This window comes from Atta colombica, unplaced genomic scaffold (genome assembly GCF_001594045.1).
Source record: "Atta colombica isolate Treedump-2 unplaced genomic scaffold, Acol1.0 scaffold235, whole genome shotgun sequence".
In the NCBI taxonomy this organism is placed as follows: domain Eukaryota; kingdom Metazoa; phylum Arthropoda; class Insecta; order Hymenoptera; family Formicidae; genus Atta; species Atta colombica.
This window is the reverse complement of record NW_017259333.1, coordinates 128,517-140,225: the sequence shown is the minus strand read 5'-3', so window position 1 is coordinate 140,225 and position 11,709 is coordinate 128,517. Positions and strand designations below refer to the sequence as shown.

The 11,709-nt window shown below is 31.9% G+C and overlaps 2 protein-coding genes across 2 annotated transcripts; both read left to right on the top strand.

The window, feature by feature from the left end:
- The first annotated feature begins 3,601 nt into the window (after nucleotides 1-3,601).
- Nucleotides 3,602-7,209, top strand: LOC108688539 (zinc finger protein 593 homolog). The gene is made up of 3 exons (XM_018194839.1): nucleotides 3,602-3,842; nucleotides 3,954-4,054; nucleotides 6,890-7,209. The coding sequence occupies exons 1-3, from the start codon at nucleotides 3,753-3,755 to the stop codon at nucleotides 7,116-7,118; spliced, it is 420 nt and encodes a 139-aa protein (XP_018050328.1). The 5' UTR covers nucleotides 3,602-3,752; the 3' UTR covers nucleotides 7,119-7,209.
- Nucleotides 7,138-8,697, top strand: LOC108688537 (serine--tRNA synthetase-like protein Slimp). Its single transcript, XM_018194838.1, has one exon. It carries the CDS (start codon nucleotides 7,205-7,207, stop codon nucleotides 8,648-8,650), a length of 1,446 nt encoding a protein of 481 aa, XP_018050327.1. The 5' UTR covers nucleotides 7,138-7,204; the 3' UTR covers nucleotides 8,651-8,697.
- The last annotated feature ends 3,012 nt before the right edge of the window (nucleotides 8,698-11,709 follow it).

Here is an 11,709-nt window from a genome sequence, read left to right as displayed (position 1 = left end):
AGGGGGGGGGGGGGGGGGGGGGGCATTCTAAATAATAATATATAAGTTTTAATAAATTGTAATAATAGTGTACTCCTCCCCTTAATCCAGAATAGTATAAATCATGTTAAAACGCAGTTTTACGAGATATTTAATTGTTTACGATTTTTCATGCGCGTTATATAGTATACTTATCCTTCATAAATTCGAGTAACAAGAATAGTTCAGTAGAAATAGAATTTTATTGAAAAAAAATTATAAACCTCTTCTCGCATTTCTCTTTACGAAAGTCTCAAAAGACCATCAGAAAAAAAATGCGTATGTTTGAGACTCGAGAGAGAGACTTGTGCAATAGATGCAAAAAGCAACTATTTTTCGCTTATAAAACGAAAGATATTGATTGTATGGAAAAAAATTCGATATGAAAAATGTAGGTATTCAAAATACATAATGAGACATAGAACATTAAAATTGATTTATTAGTTCAGTAAAAAAAAATTAAAAAACACCTTTTGAAAAAAAACCTTTTTTCCACTCGCTCTGTGTTCATTTAAACGCAAAGCTTTGAAATTCTTATAAAATGCAACTCTCGTAATGACAAATCTAGTCCTGAAGTGTTCATTAATTTTTGCAAAAAGCTATTTGTTCATTAAAAATCTGTTTGCGGAAAACTTAATTTCTTTATCTTTGAGCACAACAATTTACAAAGATTTCTTCAAGAGTTGCATTATCACATACCCTTAATAATAAAACGATTTTTTAAAACTATTTTGAAACGATTTTAAAGAGTGGATTCTTTTTCATATAAAAAAATAGAAATAATTTCGTTAATATGCATATCAAATAGCCGCGTGAAGCATTCGAAATCCAACATTTTTCGATAAATTTAAAAAAAAAGATTACCCTCCGATTATTAGTAGCTGAGATAACAATTTTTTTTTTCAAAAAAATCACTGTGATTTTTAGTTTTTAAGATTAAGAGTTCCGTCTAGCACCAATTTATAAAAAAAAAAATTGAATTTGCTGTTAAAAAAATCTAGAATTGTAACCATGAAATTTTTAGTTTAGAAAATTTTTTCTTTTTTAAATTTTTATTTTTTCGCTTTATTATTAAAAAATCACGTTTGAGTCACGTGAGAGTGGAACGCATCTGATTAACAAATTTAAGTCATTAGCTATGTTTCTTTATTTAATACGCTGTAAAAAGTGTCCAATTGGACAATTAAATGTACGGAATTATCAGTATAAAATTGTTTCTCTTACTCAATGCCCTCATTATGCCCTATGGCAGGAGCATGTTGGAGCATGCGATGCGAACAAACCTCTTGTCTTTATACCATGATGGCTCCTGCACTCAGAAAGCAGTAACGCTTGTACGGCGGAAGTTATCGCACTAACCAATAATTCTATGTTCTTAAGTCGGTCTCACCTTGAAAACTTCTAAAAATGATGTAATATTACTTCCGCCACGCGGCAAAAGTTGGCTTGAGTTTCCATCGCACATGGAAATTATATATCTATTATGGCTTCTGCACACTGGACGCGGAAATGCTTGTTGCGCGGCAAAATGTGATGCGGTAGCCAATAAGCTTACAGCTTCTAATATGTTCAATGGTTACCGCGTCTCATTTTGCCGCGCGGCAAGCGTTTCCGCGTCCAGTGCAGGAGCCAATACATTTAGGGATAAGCCATTTGTGACATATATACGACTCATGGCTCGGCACACCAGCGCGATATTTGTCGCGCGTAACACGATATCCAATGAATGTACAGCTTTAATGTTTTTATTCTAAAAATATACTCTCGCTATGCTGATATGCCAGAAACATCATGCTTAGATGTGTAGCTGGTCACAGTAGACCGCCGACTGACGGCGTTGATCGCGTTGTTGTAAATTGTGCCTTAAAGCCGCAGCAGACTTTTGCATAACGCACAACGCATAGTGCATAAGCGAATCAATTAATCAGAATCTTCCCTTTCCTCCCATAGAAAAAAGAATTTCGATTGATTGATTCTCTTATGCATTATGCATTGAGTCTGTGCTGCGGCCATAAATTTGCATCGAGAAAGGCTATGAACGTGAAAATAATCAAGAAAGTAAGTCTGCTTATCAAGCAAATAAACATGATTGATTTTTATTTATGGATCCAATCAATTATATTCAATCGTTCACGAGCAGACCACTATCCTATCGTGAAAATAAAATTGGGATGAATTGTGATCGGAATTATTGTTCGTATTATGCTATTAGGGCTATTGTGTTTGCGGAATAAAACGATCTATACGGTATCTGAAGATAAATTTGAGACAACTTTAAATATAAAAATCTAATTATAAACCACTTGAAAGATAATTTTATTAACTATGCTCTTTTATGTACAATAATTACTTGCCATAAGTTCTATATAAGAGAGACATCTTAGAAACGACTGTAAGATATTCTATGTTTCAAATGTCTTTAGAATATCTCTAAGATGTATTATACATATTTACTTTCAGAATAAGATATTTCCTGAATATGTCTTATATGGGAAGTGTATTCATGATTTAGTCATTATAATAAACTGATGATATCTTAAAAATGTTGAAATATATTTCGTATATTTTCGATTTCCATTGTATAGGTATATAGGTATATAGCTGTATAGGTATATAGCTGCAACTGTCAAATTATGTAATAATACATATCAAAATAAATATTAAATTCTTCCTGAAACAAAGGTTTAGTTTTCAGTATGTCTGTGTGGGATATTTATGTATGCATGGGGTATGCATTTAAAAAATTAACAATTAAATTACAAAGATATGTCTTCATAATATACGTACAATACGTAAATGTATATGACATATATGTGTTGAAAGTTGAAAAATGCAATTTATCAATATAGTGATCAAAATTTTTTTTAATCAAAATAGAATATTCTAGAAATGTTTTATATTAGTGATAATTATAAATGTCCTGAGTTAATCATATGGATGATTTAATATTTTGGATCAGAATGAGATCAATCTGATCAAATTAGGATATCCTAAGGAAATACATTGCTATGTGAATATATAAAATATCCTTAGAAAAAAGGATCTTGCTGTAGTTTACATCCACCTTGTCAGCGTGGCAATATTTTGCGGTTACAGGTTTTGGGCCGTCACGTCCTTTCTCTGGTTCTTAATGCTTATTATGTGGAACACATAGATTCACAGATTTCTGATAGGTTGAAATTCTTATTCTCTGTTCCCTGTTCCTTTTATTATGTGGAGCCCTTTATGTTTAATAAACAATAAAAACAAAATGATGATTACAAGCGCATGAGCATCCAAGGTTGCGTTCTATTTAACGCTCACATGCTAGAATCATTTCATCCTTGTCATTCAGATGTTAAATAAGGACAAATGACACTCGCGAATGTTGCAGCGTAAACCAAAGGTTTGCGTCACAAGCTCCAACATGCTCCAACATCATGCTCCTACCACAGCTCTTACTCACTCTATCATGCATTGGAATGAGTAAGAGCTATGGTAGGAGCATATTACATGTTGGAGCATGCGATGCGAACAAACTTCAAGACTGCGTTCCGTTTCACGCATAATGCGCATGATGCATCATTTATCCTTGTTTAATATGAATAGCATAACAGTGAATAACAAGGATAAATAATGCAGCATCATGCGTGAAGTGGAACGCAGCCTAAATCTATTGCAGCCGTTGTTTTCTTACGTCATGCAGATGGTTGTCGTGGTCGAGTTCGATGGGATAATTTTTATAAATATAAACGATGACGTACAAACGTAAAAAGACTCACAGAGGTGACAAGCATTTGAAGAAGAATTGGCAAACGAAACGGAGGAGGAAGGATTTGGACGAGGTGAACCGCGTCAGTTTTGTCTAAACATAACCTCCTCGACACATGCTCGGCCCTTCCTGTTCTTCACGTCTTGCGATCATCGCCTCGACAAATAATACTGATTATTTCTAGATTGACGAGGATCTGAAGGAAGAGAACGTGAGGAAGTTGTTAAACCAGGAAGTGGACTTCGATAAGCCGGGAGCGGCCCAATATTATTGCGTACATTGCGCGTAAGTTTGCAGTTATAGACTTATAACAGTCTAACCTAAAAATTCAAATCGATAATTGTTGAGTTTAATTTCTTCACCTCTGATTTTGATAAAATTAGTTAGTCCCATTCGACGTATTCTTGCATGAAATAAACGAATCTGCCGAAAAAAATTGTCACTTTTTTGCCAGATTCGTTCATTTCATACAAAAACGCATTGAATGAGATTAATTTTACTAAAATTTGAAGCAAAGAGGTTAAACTTTACAATTACCATCAAATCGAACATATGGGGCGTCAAATACACGCTTCGCATGATCGACTCAAGATCTATATATGTCAATGAATATAATGGGCTACAGATTGCAGAGCACAGAGTGTAGAACGCAGAAGATTGGAAGTTGAACTTTTGTGTGTGATCTGCGTTCTATATCCTGCGTATTGTGGCAGGTGCCCTTAATTGAAGTATAGTTCACTTGTGATCTTTAACCTGTATTTTGCATGCTGTATAGTTCTGGCTGGAAAAGAAACTTGTTAATAAGGAAATTTTTTTGTATGAGGAAATCTAGATGGAAAAAGGAATTTATATAAAAAATTGATTCAATTTTTGTTTTGCGCTATATTACTTAAAATCTATCCTACAATGTGCTTTTTTTTCTTGTTTTTGCTATTTTTTACATCTTATCTTCTTATTTCTTATCCGATTTTTTTATTTATGTTGCCTGAGTTAAAGTTAATAAATTTCGAAAAAAACAAGAAATACAATTGCCGATAAAACGATTGCAAAGGAGAAAAAAATAAAAGATAAAAAGCAAAAAACAGGAAATAAACAGCACATTGTAGAATAGGCTTAAAGGATGTAGCCATGATAGAAAATACTTCATCCGAGGCATCATATTGGAAAAGAAATTGAAAAAGAAAGCACGTACAAATACTAGACGTTCTGAAGTAATATAAGATTTGTAATTCTGGATTCAAACTGTATTTACGTCTGTTGCCTTCCTTCGTATTTTTATTAACCTTTCGAAATTAATGCCAATAAAGTGAATTAAAAAGGCTCTAAAATTTAACAATAAAAACTTAAGGAAATTTGCCAATGTGCCTACACAAAATGTTCAGTATGATAACAATGATTAATGTGTTCAAAAATATAATTACGTATACGTTTCGACAACAATATTGTGTTCTCTTCAAAGTGCAAAAAATACATAATCTTCTAATATACGTTGAATTCGTTGAACATGTTGAATTAGATATGTATTGTATAAAATATTAAAAGTGTAAAACATCGTTAAACTGTATCTGTAACACAATTACTGACAAAATCTATGATTTCCAAGATCCATTTAAACCTTATATCAATGCGTATGTACTTGAGTATCTATATTAAATTTTAAACAGTAAAAATTTTTATATTTTTATATAATTGTGTGAATTATAATGCCTATTAAACGCTCCACTTTTTCAATAATAAGGAATAGTTTTGCATAGATGCACTTTACAATTTCTCATTATCACTTTTGCATTTCATACTTAGCAGGATCATCTTGTGAAAACACTGATCACTAATGAAAAAATGTATTAAATTTTAATAAATAATTGTTTGAATAGTATTAATTTAATAATAGTAATATTTATTTATGGAAAATAAATACTTGTTAAATAAAATGTAATAATAAGTAAATCAAATTAATGATTCTTATACCAAATAAATATATATTTACATTTAAGTAAATATTCATCTGGCACTATTCGAATAAATATTATTAAAATTTGATACATTTTTCTCTTAGTGAAGGTAAAAATTAAACTATGCATTCACAGAAGGATTAATTAAAAGGCAATAATTAATTTCGAAGAACCGAAATGATACAACTCGCATAAAAAAAAGAATGAATACTAAGTTTATTTTAATAAAAATAATCAAAATTTGTAGATATTCAATAAAAAATTGAATTGTTTGATATTTTTGTTTAAAATAGTAATTGCTACAATAATATAATATGTACAAGAATTAAGAACTAATAGTAAATTCAAATATAATGCAATTTTTATCTTAACACTTATATTAAGTACTTCACAGACTAAGTTAAATTATTTTTATTTTTATTTAAATATTTAAACTTTTATTCAAATAATCACCCAACATATAGCCCAATAAATTCATCAGCTTCAGAGAATTAAGAAAAGGAAAGAGAATATGTGTGAATAGCTAATGCTCAGAATTATGTGAGTATTATATGAATTACATGATTATGTCATGCAGAATTACAAATCTTTGGACAAGACTATTCTAAAGAAATGTATCAAATAACTTCATCGAGAGCCTCTTGAAAAGAATCGTCTATGAAAAAGGGAAGTACTATAGTATACAAATGTAAAAAAAAAAAAATTTTAAGAATATTGACCAAATTTCTTACAATTTGTTTTTTAATGGTAAATCAGATATAATTTAATAATAATTGCGTTACGCATGGTTCGCACAATTCTTTGACTTCGTGTAAGTAATATTATTTTTTCATAAAATTGTGATTTTTCGATATAATTATAAAAATCTAATTGTAATTATATAGCAAATCGAACAATTTGATGACAAAAATTCGACAAGTGGACATCTAATAGTTTGATCATTAACTTATATATTGAAGTATTTTCTTTCATACGTTTTTTCGAATAATTTGTATCATATGATTAATTGTGTCGATGAGGACCCAAACCAAGGACCAAAATGTATACATGTATATATGTATTTACTTTCTTAATAAATTACATTTAAATTATATTCAAACATCCTATGGCTCATATCGGCATTGCTTATTATTTTACCTTTAACAATAAGAACTTAATTTGATTTTAGGAGATATTTTATAGACAAAGCTGCTCTGCATACTCACTTCAATACTAAAGGACATAAACAACGAATGAAAGCACTCGAATTAGAGCCGTACACTATCCAAGAGTCGGAAAGAGCAGCAGGCAAAGGAAGTTACATCAGGCCACACAAACGAAAGATTGAAACCATTACACAGGAACATCTGGATATAAATGCTGCGTCAGATGCTAAAATAATGAAAGTAAACGAATAGAGTTATCTTATAATTCATTTCGAATTATTGTAGCTTTACTGCGATGCAAGAAAGAAGAGAAAAAATTTAAATTAAAGAAAATTGCAATGATTAATAACGTGTATAGATTTACGTACACTTTAAAACATACATACAGAGCTTTGATACGTGATGTTCATCGAAGGACTTCCCACCCACTAAACTTTGAGAGAGATTACAGTTCAGCACTGTACATTTCCGGTAATAAGGCTTACAAATCGTTTGCGTATCTGTCGCCATATTTAGACTTTGATGAGAGATTCGCCAATATAGACAAATTACAGAAAAATATCGCATTGCGCGGGATGGATGTAGATATCATTCTATTGAAGGAAGCATGGGATTTCTATACAAAAGTGGTTGCGGACAGATATGCATTAGAAAACAATAACAAGAAATTGACAGATCGCATGAAAACTTTACTGGAAAATGTCGAGCATACTGCTGAGCAGGAACAAGAAATGCTCAAGTTGCGTACACAGCTCAAGATCATACGGCAAGATTTAAAGATGATGAAGAAAGCGATGTGGGACCTGGATGAAAATGTAATAGAAAAGGTCTCGAAGTTACCGAACGAGTTGGATCCTAGAACGCCTGTCGGCGAACCGGTGATATTGAAGAGTGTTGGCAACTTGCCGGAGATATCGGAAAAGAAGAGAAGTCATCTCGATATTGGGACTAGTCTAGAGCTGCTAGAATACAAGAATCCTATGTGTTATTTCCTAACCAACGACGCAGCTTTGTTCGAGCTTGCTATACTGGCACACGCAGGCCGAGTTCTAGGCGAAAACAACATGATTAAGATAGTCGGTACTGATTTCAGCCGCAGTTTTGTGGTAGAGGCTTCCGGTTTGAATCACGAGGATCCTATGACCACTTTTGTGATAGAGAATCATAACGAAGTCGAGAGAGATTCGTCAAATCGCATGCATCTGGTCGGTGGCGCAAGCTTGGCCTCTTTCCTGGCATTGCATACAAAGCAGCTGATAAATCCCAAGAATTTCCCGCTCAAGTACTTTGCCACCGGTAAACAATATATACCATCGCAAGATTCGCACACTTATGGCTTATTCACCGTATGCCAGGCTTCTGTTGCACATTCCTTCATCATGGTGAAAGATGCAAAAAGCGAGGAATACAAAATTTTATTCGAAGAACTTTTGGAGATTGTATGCAGATTGTACGATGATCTGTGCGATCATTATCGCGTCGTCATGCGACCCGCGTCCGAGTTGCAATCTTCTGAAGAAATGCGCGTATCTTTCGAGATGTGGTCGCCATTCATGAACCGATATATTGAGATCGGTCACGTATCTACATATGGCGATTATTTCAGCAAGAGATTACTGATTGTCTATCAAACATCCACTGGCAGGGAGTTCCCTAGCATAATATCAGGCACCATTCTCTCCGTTCCGCGTCTACTAGCTTGTCTGCTCGAACAGAATCCCGACAGATTCATGATTCCATTAAAGATTGCCGAATTTATACCGTCAGACAATTATGTTATGTAAATTAGTCATGAAAAAATATATAATTTTGTCCATGATATTGCTCTTAAGATATTATTTTATTTCATAAAAAAATGTTAAGCAAACTTAAAATTAACAGAAAGAGCAATTAAAAGAAGGCTAAAAAGGAGTAAAAATAGTAAATAATAGACGTAATATAAATAATAATATGAATGGTTCATATTTTGTAGTGAAAAAACGTTTTTGATTTTGATTTTTTTTTTTTATTTGATTTTTATCAATTCTAAACAAAGGTAAAGTCAAAACCATGATATATAAATTATTCTATTATAGAGTTCACACTTGATATTCTAACAATAAGTTAATACAACAGAACAAAAGTTTAATAAGAGACCATGTCATATATTGTTAATTACAAAATATATAAATAAGTTAAATAATAAGTACCCCAGTAAACGAGAATGGATTGAAATGGATTAAAATGGATTCAGATTTTCAAATACGGATTCATGAATGTTAAAATGAATCCTTTTTAATTCTGAATGCATTTTTAATCATTTATAAGAATTGCATAAAGCATATCTCTATGCTTTTCAATCCAAAAATAATATTAGCATTTTCTGTGCATCGTGAATACTACTCAATTCAAAATTGTGAATAGAAAGTACGGTTTTTAATTCAGTTAAATTCAAAAATAATATCAGCAATTTCTGTGCATCGTGAATATTACTCAATTCAGAATTGTGAATAGAAAGTATATTTTTTTAATTCACTTAAATTCAAAAATAATATCAGCAATTTCTGTGCAACGTGAATACTGCTCAATTCAATATTCTGAATATGAAATGCAATTTTTCAATCTAATTGAATAAAAAAAGTTTTTATTTAAAAATGAACCATAAATGTTACTTAAATTATTTAAAATTATAAGTAGGAAATTTTTCGTTTTAATCTAAGTTAAAAAAAATTACACGTAAAAATTAAACGTAAAAATAATTGAGCTATGTTCATTTGTTTCTCTTTTATTAGAAGTAAAATGAATGATTGATGTGAACACTCGCAAACTAAGTCAAATATTAGACTAATCACGGTGACATCGGCCAAGCGAAATTAGATTATTTAACACTTACCCAATGTTGTTTCATAGTAATATAAATTGTTTATACTTTATTATATCTGTTAAATGATGATATTTTTATTATATCTATAATTTCGTTACTAGTTTAGTTAGTTGTAACTGAAATAGAGAATGAATAACACATTTTTCCAATTGAAGAAGTGGTGTATCGGGTAACGTAGAAGATTCATAATCCAGAAGTCCTAGGTTCGAATCCCACTAAGATGCGTTTTTTAGAATATCAATTTGAAGTAGTTAATGTCAGATATAATTATTATAAATGTTTTAGGAATAAAATTTGTAATCTTTAAAGATGAATGTTTTTTTTTTTTCGAATATTAAACTAGTGTCAGCTCGGATCCAATCCATTCAATCCGTTTTCATGGATTTAAAGTATGCATTAAAAAAATTTTAATTCATTTTAATCCATTCTTATTTGCTGGGACGTCTATAATTAAAATGAAGATAACAAATTCATCGAGGCGAGAATTCTGTCAAATCCAAAGAAAATAATGTACAATCCGTCTAATCAGATATTATAAAAAAGATTAATCAATCTATGAAAATAATCAGAAGAAATATTTCAATAAAGTAAAATAAAATAGAAAAATAAGAAGTCGTAGGCTTATGAATTTTGATGACCAAAAATGCATAATTTTATCGTGCGAAGCATTTCAAATAGTCTTATTATTATTGATATTTTCTAAGGAAGACTGTTCATCGTGTATAAAGTCAGTAGATAAATGATATAAGCATAAACATATAAGATAGATCCACAAACGCTAAAATTTTTCTTTCAATAAATCTCAATAAGTTTCAATAAGTAATTTTTCTTTCAAGTAGGAATCACGCAGCGTGAAAACGTTAGCTACAGTTAAGCAACTATCCCCTCCTTTTCATGGAGCGATAAATCGCTAACTATTGGATTTATAATCATTGATAAAATTGTTTTTTTTTATACATTTAATTCCTGTGTTTCTTTTATACATTTAATCCTGTGAAACTAAAATAAAAATGAGTTTTAAAGTGCGTTTACGCTGCTCAAATAACATTTTGTCAGCAACATTGCGGAACAGATTGCTATCAGTAGTAGCCAAAAAGATTAGTTTCGTCCGATTTTTGGATGAAACACATCTGCGTCGTCTACCAACTACTTTCCGCTGTAGTTGGACCTATCCGAATTTCAAGCGGCAAAACGACGGCTTATAAGGGATCGTGCAGAATAAGGAAAGCTGCTAGCATTTTGACGCTGCATGAAATTGCACTTTTAGCTAATTCATCCTAACGCTAATAATAATATAACCGCTATCGAATATTAACAAAAGCGATCGCGCGTGCTTATTGGCCCGAATCTGCAGCTAAATTCGATCAGAGTAGTAGAAGCCTTGATATCCTGATTACTTCTTTCACTGGCATTCAGGAACAAACATTCAACCGGACATCTCAAGGTAAGAAATTTCTTTCCATATTTCAGCAATTGGAATCTGCCGCCAATGAACTGCCTTTAGCATGTGTCCCACATATCCGCGTTCGCGCGCACCCATCACACTCAAATCTTAGCGGTTAATCCATTCTTCATGTGGTTACATAGTGCATGTTGCGTATCTTCACTATTTTTACAGCATAGGGAAAGCGGTACCATCAAATGTCCTGAATGTTGTACTTCCTTGTCAGAAAACGAAAAAAGAAATTATCAAAGGATTTTACAGTATTATATTCATTCATTTGGGACTTCCTGAACGTTTCGAAGCCTGTAGTGTATTAACTGTCACTCTGCATGCTGTCGCAAGTTGCCTGACTATCCCAAAGTATTAGAGAGATTCGTCGCTTATCTAGGGAGGACGGAAGAGCAACCGTCGAATGATTCGAAATCCACTATAATTGGGATATCTAGCTCGTTTTTAAGTTTCAATCGGCAATTCGGACAAATTCTACTACGACTCTCTTTGATAAGCGGAATCGCGAATTTCGTATCACACCCATA

What these genes read in the sequence shown, in the direction of transcription:
- LOC108688539 (XM_018194839.1), top strand. Translation starts at nt 3,753, where the DNA reads ATGACGTACAAACGTAAAAAGACTCACAGAGGTGACAAGCATTTGAAG. An exon ending in GGAGGAAGGATTTGGACGAG is followed by an intron (nt 3,843 to 3,953) that starts GTGAACCGCGTC and finishes GATTATTTCTAG; the next exon opens with ATTGACGAGGATCTGAAGGA. An exon ending in TATTATTGCGTACATTGCGC is followed by an intron (nt 4,055 to 6,889) that starts GTAAGTTTGCAG and finishes ATTTGATTTTAG; the next exon opens with GAGATATTTTATAGACAAAG.
- LOC108688537 (XM_018194838.1), top strand. Translation starts at nt 7,205, where the DNA reads ATGATTAATAACGTGTATAGATTTACGTACACTTTAAAACATACATAC.